The 16,052-nt window shown below is 47.0% G+C and overlaps 2 protein-coding genes across 2 annotated transcripts; both read left to right on the forward strand.

The window, feature by feature from the left end:
- The first annotated feature begins 9 nt into the window (after positions 1-9).
- HARS1 (histidyl-tRNA synthetase 1) lies at positions 10-13,113 on the forward strand. Its single transcript, XM_025852227.2, has 13 exons — positions 10-176; positions 446-535; positions 5,208-5,327; positions 7,567-7,662; positions 8,563-8,688; positions 9,354-9,461; positions 9,609-9,707; positions 9,942-10,035; positions 10,213-10,340; positions 10,435-10,677; positions 11,935-12,051; positions 12,226-12,372; positions 12,706-13,113. The coding sequence occupies exons 1-13, from the start codon at positions 87-89 to the stop codon at positions 12,775-12,777; spliced, it is 1,530 nt and encodes a 509-aa protein (XP_025708012.1). The 5' UTR covers positions 10-86; the 3' UTR covers positions 12,778-13,113.
- A 144-nt stretch (positions 13,114-13,257) lies between these two features.
- Positions 13,258-15,955, forward strand: DND1 (DND microRNA-mediated repression inhibitor 1). Its single transcript, XM_073887867.1, has 4 exons — positions 13,258-13,535; positions 13,669-13,786; positions 14,180-14,641; positions 15,336-15,955. Exons 1-4 carry the CDS (start codon positions 13,512-13,514, stop codon positions 15,791-15,793), a joined length of 1,062 nt encoding a protein of 353 aa, XP_073743968.1. The 5' UTR covers positions 13,258-13,511; the 3' UTR covers positions 15,794-15,955.
- The last annotated feature ends 97 nt before the right edge of the window (positions 15,956-16,052 follow it).

Here is a 16,052-nt window from a genome sequence, read left to right on the forward strand (position 1 = left end):
GTGACTCGATAGCCGGAAGTTGTCCGAGCTGAGGCTGCGGCACCGAGGGCCGATCTAGGCAACGCTCATCGCCGGTTGGCCTCAGTATGGCTGAACGTGCGGCAGTAGAGGAGCTAGTGCGACTTCAGGGAGAGCGCGTGCGGGTCCTCAAGCAGCAGAAGGCCAGCGCTGAGCAGGTGCGACCCAGGTGGCAGGGGAGAGGCCAGTGTAGAGCCAGGGAGGACATAGAGCTGAGTGGTCTGCATAGAGGAAAGATGTGGGAAAAGGGACCGGGCCGGTAGGGAGAAGCAGAGCCTGGGTGGGGAGGTGGCCGGGGTAGGACCCGAGAGAAGCAAAGCTGGACCTGAGGAGAGAGATCGGCCCCAGATTCTGATGAGGGAGGGATACTGAATGAATGACTGAGGAGGGAAGACGTGATAGCCCAGCATCTACTTTACCTCCACAGATCGAGGAGGAGGTGGCAAAACTACTGAAACTGAAGGCGCAGCTGGGCCCTGATGAAGGGAAACAGAAGTTTGTGCTCAAAACCCCCAAGGTAAATATAATTCCTTTAAGGAGAAAGCCCCTAAACCCACTCCCAAGGGTGGATGCCCCTGCTTCCCTGAACAGTTGCTCTGGGCGCTGGGCTGAATTGGAGTCTGAGTCATTCTGAGATAGCAAAGTGATGGCAGAAACTAGGCCAGCTGGGTGCTTAGGGGAGTATGCCAGCTACTGCTACTCCTTCTTTTATTCAGTAAATATTTATTGAGTGTTTACTATGTGCCTAGCACCGTAGGAAGCAGTGAGTATGCCATGGTGAACTATGTAGCCTGCCCTCATGGAGCTTACCTCCTACTGAAGGAAACAGACTTAGGACAAATAATCCCACTCTTGAAGATGTAAGTATAAATTGTGATAAATGATGTAAAGAAATAATAAGAATTCTCCGAGACAAGTAAGAACTAGAGAGTCTGAAAAAACCTCCCTGAAGAAGTGATATACTAACTGACCGAAGATGAATGGGAGTTAGCCAGGGAAAGAGTGTAAGGAAGATAGGTTCAGGTAAGAGTATAGAAATCCTGAAGGAGAAAACAGCCCTGGTAGTTTCCAGGGTAGAACCAAATACAGAGGGAGAGTGGAGTGGATTGGAATGACGTTGGAGATTACTAGCCCAGTCTCCAAGATTTCAGTTCAGATGTCAGTCTTTGTAAGTTCTATAAACAGAATTATTTACCATTTCATCCGGGTTCCCTTGGCACTTCATATATATCTCTACTATTGCATTTCTTGGTGACTTTTAATTATTCACATGGTTTATTTATGCTGAGAGGCTGAGACTATGTGTCTGGAACTGAACAAATAATTCAATAATTGTATGTGAAATTGGATTCCAAAGGAGAAGGGTCTTCCTTGTGTTGAGGTGTTGCCTTTTTAAGTTCATTCTTTGGGCTCCTAAATCCATTAAGCTAGTCTTTTCTACACACAACTAATTTCAGAGGTTAAAGAGACAATGTAAAATCACAAAGCAGTGATTATCAATAGTTTTTCATACTATTTAGTGAAAAATTAATGGGGAATTTGTGATAGATCAGGCTGGCCTCACTTAAACCCAGTGATCAATCTTAACATCACTAAAAGTAGGGCAACCAGACATTATGTTTCTCCTGATGTGATGCAATAAGAAGTACACAGCACCACCTATGAAGTATTCTTGCCAAGAAAAATTGAACCTGAATCTAATCGGGACTTCTGACCTACCAGTTTACCAGAAATATGGGAGATGGAGGAATGTATTTAATGACACATTGAATATACTGTTAATGAAATCTAGAATATGAAAAGTTCTTTATGACAAAAGATTCAATTCTCTCAACAAATAAATGACTTTTTTTTTTTTTAAGGAAAGGAAACTTGTGGATTAGACAAGAGACAAATACAGTGAATGGGCTTCATTTAGAATCTAATTCAAACAAGTTAACCATAAAAAAGTATTCTTGAGGCAGTTGGGGAAAATTAAACATGGCTTGGGTATTAGATAATATGAAAGGGTTGCTGTTTGTTTTGTTCGTTGTAATAAAGGTATTGTAGTGTTTTGGCTTTTTTTAAACCTTTTGGCTTTTTTAAACCTGAATTAGAGAATCAGACTGAAATATTTAGGGACAAACTGATATAATGTCTGGATTTACTCTAAAATACTCCAGGAAAAAAAAAAAAGGTGGGGTTTAGATAAAGTAAAAATAACAGATGCTAATGGTTATTGAAGCTGGGTAGTAAATAACGTGGTGGTATATGATACTATTCTCTATAATGTGTGTTTGAAAATTTCTATACTATTTTAAAAGAGTGAAATTAGGGACGCCTGGATGGCTCAGTCGGTTAAGCATCTGCCTTCGGCTCAGGTCATGATCCCAGGGTTCTGGGATTGAGTCCCACATCGAGCTTGCTTCTCCCTCTGCCTCTGCATTTCTCTCTCTGTCTCTCATGAATAAACAAATAAAATCTTAAAAAAAAAAGTGAAATTATACTGGAGAGTTAATATCCACTTTAATTTGTTGGAACACATTCCTTGATGTGTGATTTATATTAACAGAAAACTCAGTATCATGGAGACAGGACTCTTTCAAGAGGTTTTTATGGTCAAAATTATTTTTATGATTATACCAAAACATTATTTGCCTTTGTGACCACATTTGCTATGAAGATGCAAAACTGGTGAGTAGAACTGCTGGTGTCTTAGCATGAAACATGACAGTGGCCCTACAGTATTCTAATAGCCATCATGTTCTTTACTTTCATGCACTCGCAGTTAAAAAAAAAAATCAATTTTACTTAGGAATGTCCTTGATAAAACAGTAAAAATTACTCATTTTATTTCTCAAAAATTACTCATTTTGAGTACAGTTTTTTAGTATTCTGTGTGATGAAATGGGAAGTATACATAAAGCACTTCTGCTGCATTCCAAAGTAGGAAAAACGCTTGTGCCATTGCATGAATTTAAGCTAACTAGCTACTTTTTTCACAGGACACCTTTTTTATTTGAAAGACAAACTTTTGTTTTAAAGATTTGGGTATTTGGCAGACATCTTGAGGAAAATGAAGTGAGCTTTCTCACCTCAAGGAAAACATCTGACAATATTTGTTGCTAGTGATAAAATTCAAGCATTCAAGTGAAAGTTAGGATTTTAGGGAACCTGTATCTTTCCCCATGATCTAGGCAGCTTCCCAGTGTAGTAGTTAAAGACTTTCCTGGTGAGTTCTGTGTTGATATTAACAAATGTGTTTTCTGATATAATGAAGTGGAAGATCTGTATAATTTATCAATGAACCAATATTTTCCACATGATCAATGTATAATATTATAAAATCATGCATGCATAAAAGATTCATTCAGAGTACAAGATGGAGTAATCAATATTTTTAAAATTATGGTAAAATATATGTAACATGAAATCTGCCATTTTAACCATTTTCTAAAGATTTTATTTTATTTATTTGAGAGAGAGAGCAGCGTGTGTGAGAGAGCACTGGGGGGAGGGGGTGGGCAGAGAGGGAGAGGCAGACGCTTAACTAACTGAGCCACCCAGTCACCCCTTTTTAAACCATTTTTAAGTCTAGTTTGGTGGCATTAAGTAGGTTCACATTGTGTGCAACCATCATCACTATTCATCCCCAGAACTTTTTTTTTATCATAACAAACTGACATTTTGCACCCATTAAGCAGTAACTACCCCCCTCTACTCTCCCTCCAGTCCCCAGGTAACCACTGTTCTTTCTGTCTCTGTGAATTCTGGGTACCGTATATAAGTAATGGATTTTAATGTAACAGTGTGAAAAGTTCATTGAAGTTTCAGATTCCACACTGCAACCAATCTTTAAGAAACTACCATCTGTTGGATTTTGGTGTAGTTTAAGAAGAATATCTACAGTTAGCTGAAAAGTTTATTAAAATATTCCTTCTTGGGGCACCTGGGTGGCTCAGTTGTTAAGCGGCTGCCTTCGGCTCAGGTCATGTGTCCCAGGGTCCTGGGGTCGAGCCCCACATCAGGCTCCTTGCTCAGCGAGGAGCCTGCTTCTCCCTCTCCCTCTGCCTGCCGATTCCCCTGCTTGTGTGCGCATGCATACTCGCTCTCTTTTTCTCTCTCTTTGTCAAATAAATAAAATCTTAAAAAAATATATTCCTTATTTTACAATTACACATCTTTGTAAGGCTGGATCTTCTGTGTGCAACCAGAACAACATCACAGCAGAATTGTATACATGCACAAAGCATGTATAAGAACCCATTGTCTTCTGTTAGGCCAGACATTAAAGATTAGCAAAAATGTAAATCAACGCCACCCTTCTCACCAAATTTTTTTTGTTTTGGGAAGTAGTTACATTTTCCTAAAATGTTATTTATGTTAACATGTAATGGATTTACTATTTGTTAACTGAATTAATAAATATTCTTAAATGTTCACAGTTTTAATTTCTAATACAATAAACTTTGATAGGTATAATCCACTTTGGGGTCCTTAATAAATAGTAAAGTTTAAAGAGGTCCTGAGACCAAAGACTTGAGAGTAGGGTGTAAACACCCAGATTAGAAGCTCTGATCGGGAAGAACAGCGTTCTAGTCCTGACTGCCATGAACCTGCTGAGTGGCCTTAGGTAATGATTTAACGTTTCAATATCCTGTAATTCATCCATAAAAGGTATCTGCCCAGCCTATGTCATAGGCCTATTAGAAACAAATTAGAGAACAAATAGTATTTATTAGAATTTTTTTTTAAGTCATGCTGGGGGGAAATGTTACTTAAAAAATTTGGAATTCAACTAGCTAAGCCAGTTTGAGTTGGTTATATACCTTTCATCAGGTAGGTGTTTTCTCTTAGGAAGGGAGATGTTCTGGTGTCACAGAAAAAGAGTTTTTAGCAAAACTGCTCAGAAAATAGTGTGAAAGAAGAAAGAAAGAAAAGAAAAAGAGAAAATAGCATTCTAAGAATTCTAGAAAATAGAACCACACTAAAAAGTGGATAGAATTTAGAAGGGTGATAGCAAATGGGTGTGATAATTACCAGGGAGATATTTGTGTTTGCTTTACAACTCCGGAGCCTGTAGGAAAAAAAGTTTGGGGCAGTGTTTGCATTTGTCATCTTTGAGGTCATGCTTTTATATTTTTGACCTGAGTGTTCCCTGTTTGTTTTTAAATCCCGTCCCTGATTCTTTGGCCAATTCGGACTCCAAGGGTACAAGAGACTACAGTCCCCGGCAGATGGCTGTTCGGGAGAAGGTGTTTGATGTAATCATCAGCTGCTTCAAGCGTCATGGTGCAGAAGTAATTGATACGCCTGTGTTTGAACTAAAGGTGAGGGATGGGTGAAGAGAAATTGCGTGGTGGGAGAGTGGATATACAAACAACACGGAAGATGACAAGAGAGTGAGAGGTCTCTCTCCTGTTGGGGACAAAGACCAGTATTTTCTCCAATGAGAAGGGGAGCAGGCCTGGTTTAGAAGGAGAGGCCCTGCTTTTTATTTGCCGTGGTCATGGCTGGTGGCTTCCAGAAGAGAGCCCTTGTTAGTGAAAGTTGTTATGGTCCTCTCTATGAATTCCCTGGTACCTGTACTTGAGATGTTTTGAGATACATACAAGCCATACATAAAAAGAATAAATATATGACCGGTCTCCTGTTCATGGACCCTGAGATTGTTTCCAGTTCTTTACTGTTAAAAAAAAAAAAAACAAAAAAACCAGATTGCAACACTCCCTGTTTAAAAACATTACATTTATAACAAAATCCAAATTCTACTCTGCTTACAAGGCCCTACATAATCTGGCCATTGCCTATCTTGCCCGCCTCATCTCATGCTATTCTTCCCCTTGGCAACTGTGCTACCCTGGTCTTCTTTCTGTTCCTGGACCATTCTAAATATGTTTCTATCTCAGGGCCTTTGTACTTGCTTTTCCCTCTTCTTGAACTCCCTTGCCCCTAACTCTTTGTTTGGCTTTAATTTCAGATTAAAATAGAGATTAAAGATTTTAATTTCAGATCTCAACTAAAATGCCACTCTTCAAATAGTCCTCTGCAACTATCTTCTCTAAAGTATCCCTTGTTGGGGCGCCTGGCTGGCTCAGTCATTAAGCATCTGCCTTCGGCTCGGGTTATGATCTCGGGGTCCTGGGATGGAGCCCTGCATCGGGCTCCCTGCTCCGCGGGAAGCCTGCTTCTCCCTCTCCCACTCCCCCTGCTTGTGTTCCTCCCTCTCTTGCTGTGTCTCTCTCTGTCAAATAAGTAAATAAAATCTTAAAAAATAAATAAATAAATAAATAAATTATCCCTTGTTTGTCACACTGACCTGTTTTATTTCCATTAGAGCAGCTATAACTAACTGAAATTATCTGTTCATTTGTTTCCTTGCCTTAGTGTACTGCCTATCTCTTCTCCTTGGTAGGAAAGATCTGTGACGGTATGGACCACCTTTGTCTTGTTCACTGATCTATATTCAGTGCTTAGAACAATGTCTGGAGTGGTGGGCATTCATCCGCAGGGTGAATTCATAGAAATGAAATTGCTGGGTCAAAAGATTGTACTCATTTATGTTTACCAATTCTCCTAGTTTGCTAGGGCTGCCATAACAAAGAACCGTAGACTGGGGGGCTTACACAGCAAATTTAGTGTTGGGAGGCTAGAAGTCCAAGACAAGGTGTCAGCAGGGCTGGTTCTTACGGAGGATCATGAGGGATCTGTTTCAGGCCTCGCTTCTTGGCTGTAGATGGTGTCTTCCCCGTTTCTTCACATCTTCTTCCCTCTGTGTCCAATTTTCCTTTTTTGATAAGGACATCACTTATATTGGATTAGGGCCCACGCTAATGACATCATTTTAGCTTAACTACCTCTTCAAAGACCCCATTTCCAAATATAGTCACATTCTGAAGTTACTGGGGGATAGGATTGCAATATATGAATTTTGAAGGGGACACAGTTCAGCCCATAACACCAACCAATGAATGAGTATTTCTAATTCTACACACTGGGAATTTTCAGGCTTTTTAAACTTTGCCACCAGTCTGGTAAGTGAAATATGTTATCACCTTATTGAAGGCATCACATCGCAAGAACTGCTATTTCAGTTTTCCCTTTTGACATTGTTCAGACTTTAAGCATCATAAAAACATTTTATTGATCTAATAATCCACTTTTAGGAGTTTAATTCTCAAAATATGTATATTCCAAAGAAAAAATTATATACCAAAGTGTATTTATTGAAATGTTATGGAACTTTTTTTTTTTTTGGAATAACCTAATCAACTAACAGTGTAACACTAGGAAGGAAGGAAATACAGAGCTGCTTCTCGCTGAAGTATTATGCAGCTTTTAAAAATAATACTTTAGCTGTGTCACAGAGTGCAAATGTCATAAGGAGAAAATGAACTTGGTATTTCCTTTTGATTATAGTTAACATCAAATACATTAGCATTGGGATAGACAGCAGAAGTATAGACAAGTTGGAATCAGTCATGTTAGGATGGTGGGTTTTTGTTTTAAAACTTCCTTTTAAATTGTTATATTTATCATTGTGACCACCTTTCTTTATATTTTCTCCAGGAAACACTGACTGGAAAGTATGGAGAAGACTCTAAGCTTATCTATGACCTGAAGGACCAGGGTGGAGAGCTACTCTCCCTTCGCTATGACCTTACTGTATCTTTCTAAACTTGGGCTCTTGGTACTTTGGATCAGTTGGTTCTCATTGGGCTGGGGCTATTTCTAGCCTCAGGTTTAGGGATAGCGAGACATAGGTGGGATTAAATATGATGCTTATGGCAATCAGGGAACTTCGTTCTTTCCTTTTCTTTCTTTCTTTTCTTTTTCTTCTTTCTTTTCTTTCTTTCTTTCCTTATTATTTTTTCAAGATTTTATTTATTTGCCAGAGAGAGAGAGAGAGAGAGCACAAGCAGGGGGAGTGAGGAGCAGGTTCCCGCTGAGCAAGGAGCCTGATGCGGGACTCAATCCCAGGACCCTGGGAACATGACCTGAGCTGAAGGCGGACATTCAACGGATTGAGCCACCCAGGCGTCCCTGGAACTTATTTCTTTAAATCGGGAATGGGACTTTAGCTAAATAGAACATAGCCTTAAAAGTCTCCTGAATCCCAAGTGAGACCTCAGCTTTATGTTGGGAACCCATTCCAACTCAGTAATCCCTTGGCTCCAGAATATCTCTCCCCTGCCCTGTCCAGTGGGCAAAGTTCTCCTTAACTGACCAACAGTACATTTCCTTTATCTCCAAGCTATCTCAGAGAATCATCTGCTCAGAAATCCTACACGGAGACCTTTTTCTGTTCTCTGGCCGATCTGCCTGGCCCCCTCCTGTGCTCAACATAGTCCAGGGGAGACACTAACCAAAGAGAGAGGAACCCTAATCTTTTTTGAGACTTCTGCTGTGCTAACAAAGTTGATTCTGATATTCAGAAATGCTCTTAATCTTACAGGTTGTGGTTTTACTCACAGAGAGAGGTTAGACCCCAGCTTCTGTTGCTGGTGATAATCAACTGCCAGACTGTGTGAGCCTCGAGGGGTCTTTCTCCTTAACTGTTATCAGGTTCCTTTTGCTCGATACTTGGCAATGAATAAACTGACCAACATTAAACGCTACCACATAGCCAAAGTATATCGGCGAGATAACCCAGCCATGACCCGCGGCCGGTATCGGGAATTCTATCAGTGTGTGAGTATGTGGGGCGTGATGGGGAACTTGGCCCTCCCTCAACTTAGTAGGATCTACTGAGTACTCATGGTGCACTGAACAAACGGGATGCACCAGATAGTGCTAACCTTAGATTTCTTTAGCATTTTCATGTAGAGGATAGGGATTATTTTCCCCATTTTACATATGAGTAAATTTGAGACTCAGCAAGATTAAGAGATCATAGGGATAAGAAAGCCAAAGTCAGGAGTAGAACTTTTGGTCCATTGTTCTTTATATTAAACCACAGTGATTGGATCACAACAAAGGATGGGGAAATTGGATTTGAATTATCAGATCGTCCAGAGTGGTGGCAGAGCTCCCGAATAAATAGAGAAAATGGCTCAGTACTAAGGCCATATATTTGCGCCCACAGTGCTAGTAGAAAATAAGCAAAAGTAGATGGGTGAGATAATGAAGGAATGTAGACAGAAGGGAAACCAGGATGGGTAAGAGACCCAAGAATGCTGGGAGTTTCCTCTGGGTTGGTGATAGGACAGATAATGAAGAAGGTGGTGTGTGCATGAGTGCAGATAGGCCTTTACAGGGAAAAAGCAGAGCTCCCAGGGCTGTGTCTTCCCCTGCTCCCCGCCCTGCTCTTAAGAAGGTTAAAACCCTGAGGACCATACCTACCCATCTCCCTGCAGGACTTTGACATTGCCGGACAATTCGACCCCATGATCCCTGATGCAGAATGCCTGAAGATCATGTGTGAGATCCTGAGTTCCCTTCAGATAGGTGACTTCCTGGTCAAGGTCAGAGCTGAATGGGTTTGGGAGGGCAAAGTTGGGCCAAGCTTCTCATAGAAGATCCTTGTGCAGAGAGACCAGTAGCCCAAGTGACCAAAACTATTGATGGTGACACAAAAGATCCTCTCCTCACTGTGCCTTGGGTCCCTGCAGGTGAACGATCGGCGCATCCTAGATGGGATGTTTGCCATCTGTGGTGTTCCTGATAGCAAGTTCCGGACCATCTGCTCCTCGGTAGACAAGCTGGACAAGGTAATGACCCAAACACTTCACTCTTTATTTCTCAGTACATTTCCTTTATCTCCAAGCTATGTCAGAGAATCATCTGCTGCTCTGAGAGACATAAAACAAGATCAGGAGAGAGGGGCCGTGCCTCTGTGCTCACCAAAGGAAGATTAGCCCCAGAAAGGCAACTTCTGGAGGACCCACACTTGCTCTGCAGTGGAGAACTACCCAGGGGTCCCTTAGTGGTATCTGTCTGCCTAGGTGTCCTGGGAGGAAGTAAAGAACGAGATGGTGGGAGAGAAGGGCCTCGCACCGGAGGTGGCTGACCGCATTGGGGACTATGTCCAGCAGCACGGTGAGGAACAGATCCTGCCTCTCCAAGAGCCATCAAACTGGCCTCAAGTCTTAAGCCAAAATTCCGTGTGTGTGTGTGTGTGTGTGTGTGTGTGTGTGTGTGTGTGTGCACGTGCGTGCACATGCATACATGTGTAGTCCAGTCAGTCAGTCTGGCTCACAAATGATATCTTCCCAGGTGGGGTATCCCTGGTGGAAGAGCTGCTGCAGGATCCTGAACTGTCCCAAAACAAACAGGCCTTGGAGGGCCTAGGAGACCTAAAACTACTGTTTGAATACCTGACCCTGTTTGGCATTGCTGACAAGGTGAGTCAGGCTGGGGGTGGACACCTTAGCTGAACTCCGGGGTTTCAGATCCTTGATCCTCATCTTGTACTGACTGTGATTTTTGTCTCCGCAGATCTCCTTTGACCTGAGCCTTGCTCGAGGGCTAGACTACTATACTGGGGTGATCTATGAGGCAGTGCTGCTACAAACCCCAGTCCGAGCAGGGGAAGAGCCCCTGGGGGTGGGCAGTGTGGCTGCTGGAGGACGCTATGATGGACTGGTGGGCATGTTCGACCCTAAAGGACGCAAGGTGCCATGCGTGGGGCTCAGCATTGGGGTGGAGCGGATCTTTTCCATTGTGGAGCAGAGGCTAGAGGTACGTTCTGGGGGTGGGCAGCTGGTGGCATGTGAGCTGTTTTCTTTGATCTTCAAGGGGGCAAATAGTACTATTTTGGTCAAGGAGCATCTCTGGAAAGAAATGGAGAAAAAAGAGGGCTGCTGTCTTTCACAGACCCGCACCCCATTGTAGGCCAGCTTTGTGGATCTTTGATCATTCTTCACAGAATCCTTCCCTCTGGGCCCCTGCTTCCCTCAGCACTGTCAGAAGCCATAGCTGGTGTAACCAAAGACCCGGATCTTCTTCAGAATACAGAATGCTTAATATTTTACTACTCTGTACTGGGCACCATGCTTGGTGCTTTTCATGCATTATCTAGTAAAATTCTTACACAGCCCTGTAAATGTATTGTTTATATTTTCTAGACAAGGGAGCTGAAGCATTATAGGTCCTAATTTGCTCAAGGTTGTGACACTCTTAAGTGGCAGGGTCAGAATTTGAATCCGGGCAGTCTAACTCCAGAGTCTTGCTCTAACCACTCTGATGTTGTCTCTAGGTGGTAAGCATGTATCGGAGGTGCTGGGATCCTTCAGCCGGCTATCTTGACTCTCTAGCCCCTGGAGTAACACCAGGGAAGGCCCTCATGGCCTCAAGCACTCCTTTGCTGCTGCTCTTAACTGGCTGGTTGCATTTCATCCCTTGGGGAATTCTCTGGCAGTCAGCTTCCCAGTGCTCCCATCCTTTTCTCTGGAGCGGAAACCACCCATGTTTCCCAGTTGAGGTCACTGTTCCAGTAGGTATCTTACGTTGTTAAGAACTATCAAAATAGTTTTCCAGAAAAAGACAAGGGGCAGCAGCAGCATTTTCCCTTTCCCCCTGTCCACCCACACCCTGGGTTGGGCCCTGTGGCCGAAGTATAAGAGGCACAGTGTCTTGACGGGGCAGACAGTAAGTGGGAACTGGGTGAGCTCACAGTATCACTTCTGTGTGAATGTTCATTTGGACCCGTAAGGTACTAGAAGGAAACAAGTTTGAAGTTACTGTACATAAACCACCTTTACTCTTGCCCTACGTGATCTATTCTGGCAAGTCATATGTACAAGCCAGTCAGTTCATTTCTTACATCTTCTAGGAGCCACCTTATGCCCAATTGCTAGGGGAGAAGACAGGGCCCCTGTCCTTGTGGAGCTCGTGCAGTTGGGCCTTGTCTCTCAGAATCCTGACAACAGCCTGCTCTGTTTGCTCCTTGAAGGTAGCCCTAGCTCCCTGACTCTTATTTATCTGCCCCTTCCCCAGGCTTTGGAGGAGAAGGTACGGACCACAGAGACACAGGTGCTTGTGGCATCTGCACAGAAGAAGCTGCTGGAGGAGAGACTGAAGCTCGTCTCGGAGCTCTGGGATGCCGGGATCAAGGTAGTGGAGGCTGGCCCCAGGGTGGCAGCAAACTCGGGAGTGCTAGGAACAAACTAAATAAAAGCTCTTCCATAGCAACCTCGAGGAGGAGGGCCAAGAGCACTTGGGCCCCAAGGAAGTTGTCCCTGAGGGCAGTAGAAGCCAGCATTCATCTTCTGCCTTGGTCCCCTGCAGGCAGAGCTGCTCTACAAGAAGAACCCAAAGCTGCTGAACCAGTTGCAATACTGTGAGGAGGCAGGCATCCCACTGGTGGCCATCATCGGTGAGCAGGAGCTCAAGGATGGGGTCATCAAGCTCCGCTCAGTGGCCAGCAGGGAAGAGGTAGGTAGGTGGGCAGGAAGTCTGAGGGATAGGGAACGTATGGCAGGCCATGCCCATTCAAGACCCGAGCAAAAGCCTGGCACTCATGTTAGTGCTCACTCGGAAAGGACTAAAGGTTAACCTGTTACTATGGTCATGGTAGGGTAGGAGTCCCATTTCCATCTATACCCTGTGTCTCTGGCTCCCCCAGGAAGCACTGTCTACTTACTGCCTGCCTTTGCCTGCATTTCTGCTCCCAGCTGAGCCAAGTCTGACGACTAAAGGAAGGAGTGGGCACTTAGGAGCAGTGGAGTCAGAGATGCTCATACCACCTTCTTTCCCCATCCTGGCCAGGTGGACGTCCGAAGAGAAGACCTTGTGGAAGAAATCAAAAGGAGAACAAGCCAGCCCCTTTGCATCTGCTAAGTTGAGCAAACTATCAGGGGAAAGTGGGACTGGCACCATGCGAGGCGAAGACAAGACTCTGCATATATACTTAACAGCTTTGCACACTTCTGTTCCAGCAGAAAGACCTGAACGGTGGTCAGAACGGAGACTTTTTATTATGATTATTTTATTGGTAATCCCAGGCAAAAGTGGCCAGGTAGTACACAATTTTTCCACAGGAGGTCCTGGGGGCTTAGTCCAGTCTGTGCTCCAGGGACCGAGCCTAAGATGGTCGTCACTGCAGGACCCTAACCAGATGGAGGGAATGTTCCCCCCTAATCCTTGAAGGTCCAATAAAATGACTCAACCACTGGAGCCTGCCTGTGTCACTATTGTCTAGCCCTGCCTTCCCTGTGGGAGCCTGGGCCTCCCATTCCAACCACTTGAGCTGTGGGAAAGTGGGGCGAAAGACTGACAGTAGGCCCCACGGGCGCCTCCCCGGGGTGAAGGGTGCTGCTGAGGTTCCTGCCTCCAGCGCACATCCGTGCCCTAAGAGCTGGGCTGCCGGCACACTCACCAGTTACGGCTTCTAGCTTTCACCTGAGGGTCCGAGGTTCCCGCGGCGCACGTGCAGTGGGGTATCCCCACCCCCTTGGGGGGCGGGGTCGTGCTCAGAGCCAATGAGAGCTTGGGGGGAGGAGGACTAGGGAAGCTTCCAGAGGCAGATGCGGAGGAGGTTATAAAGGGGGCACCGACGGGCCGGCGAGAGAGCCATGCAGTCCAAGCGGGAGTGTGAGGTAAGTGGCTGGCCAGAGGGCTCGACCAGCGCCACCTGCGCAGGGAGAAGTGGCCCTTTGGGCTCCGGCTGCACAGGCGAGGTGGGGGGCGGGCGCGGCGATCCGCCATTCCAACCTGCCTTTTCGCCTTCAGCTGTGGTGTGAGAGGGTGAATCCCGAGAACAAGGCGGCGTTGGAGGCGTGGGTCAGGGAGACGGGCATCCGCCTGGTGCAGGTGAACGGGCAGAGGAAGTATGGCGGGCCACCCCCAGGTACGTCCCAGCCCTACTAGGCCTGCCGGGCCCCGCCAGCCTCCACGGTCCCGACCGGCACCCTCTGGGGGAGGGGCCTAGCCCAGTGCCCCGCAGGCAGAAATCTCTACCCGTTGCACCCCTTCCAATCAAGCAGCTGAGGAAACTTGTCTGTGGCTCTCCGGCCACCCACCTTGCCCCCCGCCCCCGAGGAGGGAGCCAGCCTTAAGGTGCACTTACTCTGCGCCAGCCGCATTGTTAGCTAGGCAGCCGGTTATGCCAACGACTCGGGGTGCGAGTGCTGCACCCATTTCACGGACGTTTGCTCATAGGCCCCCTCGCGCTGGGTGGCCGGGCCGGAAACCCGGAGCCGTCCCGGAGGATGACGGTGCCCCTTCTCGCCCCTTCCCCCAGGCTGGGTGGGCAGCCCGCCGCCGGCCGGGTCAGAGGTGTTTATCGGGCGGCTGCCCCAGGACGTGTACGAGCACCAGCTGATCCCACTGTTCCAGCGCGTCGGCCGCCTCTACGAGTTCCGCCTGATGATGACCTTCAGCGGCCTGAACCGCGGCTTCGCCTACGCGCGCTACAGCTCGCGGCGCGGCGCCCAGGCGGCCATCGCCACGCTGCACAACCACCCGCTGCGGCCGGCCTGCCCGCTGCTCGTGTGCCGCAGCACGGAGAAGTGCGAGCTGAGTGTGGACGGGCTGCCCTTGGGGCTGAGCCGCCGAGCGCTGCTGCTCGCGCTGCAGCCCCTGGGTCCCGGCCTGCAGGAGGCGCTGCTGATGCCCAGCCCCGGGCTGGCGCCCGCGCAAATTGCGCTGCTCAAGTTCAACTCGCACCGCGCCGCCGCCATGGCCAAAAAAGCCCTGGTGGAAGGTAGGGGGGCAAGGCTGCGGGGCGGGGGGGGGGGGGGTTGCTGCTGGTGGGGGCCAACCACATTTCGCCATGCACTTTTACGTCAGCATAGGGGGTAAAGCAAGATCGTAGGGTAAAGCCTGTCTGAGTTTTCGACGTCATACTATATATGACAGATTTTTATTTTCCGCTGGTGCTACCAGGTACCTACCATCTACCTTAACACTTCCCAGGCATTAGCTCGTAACTTAGTCTCCAACATTCCAATGAAACACAGAATGATCTCCCTCTTTTAGATAGGAAGAGAGGGTTTTGAGAGAAATTAATTCGCCCTAGGCAGTCCTACAGAGTCTACCTTTTATCTACTATAGAGCTTGCTACCTCAGGCTGTTGTGAGAATTAGGTGGCACTTAGTACATTTCCTGAGTCGTGGCAGGTAGTCACAGTAAAGGTTAGCTATTATGATGGTTATGAGGTAGACAAAGCCTGCATCCACCAGCACTCCAATAAGGAAACTTAGAAGGTAGCAGCTACTACACCCCCTTTTCAAAGAAACACAAAGAAGCTTGGAGAAGTTAACTCGCCCAAGGTCACACCACCAGGAAATGGGAAGGCTAGAAATTAAACAGGCCGCGTGGACCCCAAAGGGTTCACAGGGCCTGGGAGCTTGGATCCAGGGCTTAGACCTCCCCTTGTCTCTGCCTTTTCCCTGCAGGGCAGTCACGCCTCTGTGGAGAGCAGGTGGCAGTGGAGTGGCTTAAGCCAGACCTGAAGCAGCGACTCCGCCAGCAACTCATGGGTCCCTCACTGCAGAGCCTACAGCCAGAGGGCAGTCGGCTGGCCCCAGCCAGGGACAAGCTAAAGTCCCAAGGGGCTCGGGCTGCCCTGCAGCTGTTGTGCCAACGGATGAAGCTGGGCAGCCCCGTGTTCCTCACCAAGTGTCTGGGCACAGGCCCTGCCGGCTGGCACCGCTTCTGGTACCAGGTGGTGATCCCTGGGCACCCAGTGCCCTTCAGCGGCCTCATCTGGGTGGTGCTGGCCCCGGACGGGCAGGATGGGCACGAGGTGGCTAAGGATGCTGTGTCTGCCAGGATGCTAGAGGCACTGAGGGAGTCAGGAGCCAGCCTTGTACGGTCTGCTGGAGCTGAGGCAGGTACCGTGGTTAAGCAGTGACCCTGTCCTCTTCACAGGCAGCCTGCACGAGCTGGCAGGGCTTGTGTTAGTCCCCAGCCCAGCAGGCCTGGGCAGCCGCCGTCTGATCTCAAAGAGGAGGAGCACGGGCCACGCCCTACCTCTGACACAGCCTCCCAGCTGGGGCAGGGCCCCAGGAGGCCTGGGAAAGCTCAGGTTTGGCTAAGTTGTGGCGAGGGACCCTTGCTTTCCCCCTCCCGGCCCGGGGTCTCACCTGGCCCCACGGTATTCCTTGGCCATT

Source organism: Callorhinus ursinus, unplaced genomic scaffold (genome assembly GCF_003265705.2).
Source record: "Callorhinus ursinus isolate GAN/ISIS: 27379988/994484 unplaced genomic scaffold, GSC_fseal_2.0 scaffold83, whole genome shotgun sequence".
In the NCBI taxonomy this organism is placed as follows: Eukaryota; Metazoa; Chordata; class Mammalia; order Carnivora; family Otariidae; genus Callorhinus; species Callorhinus ursinus.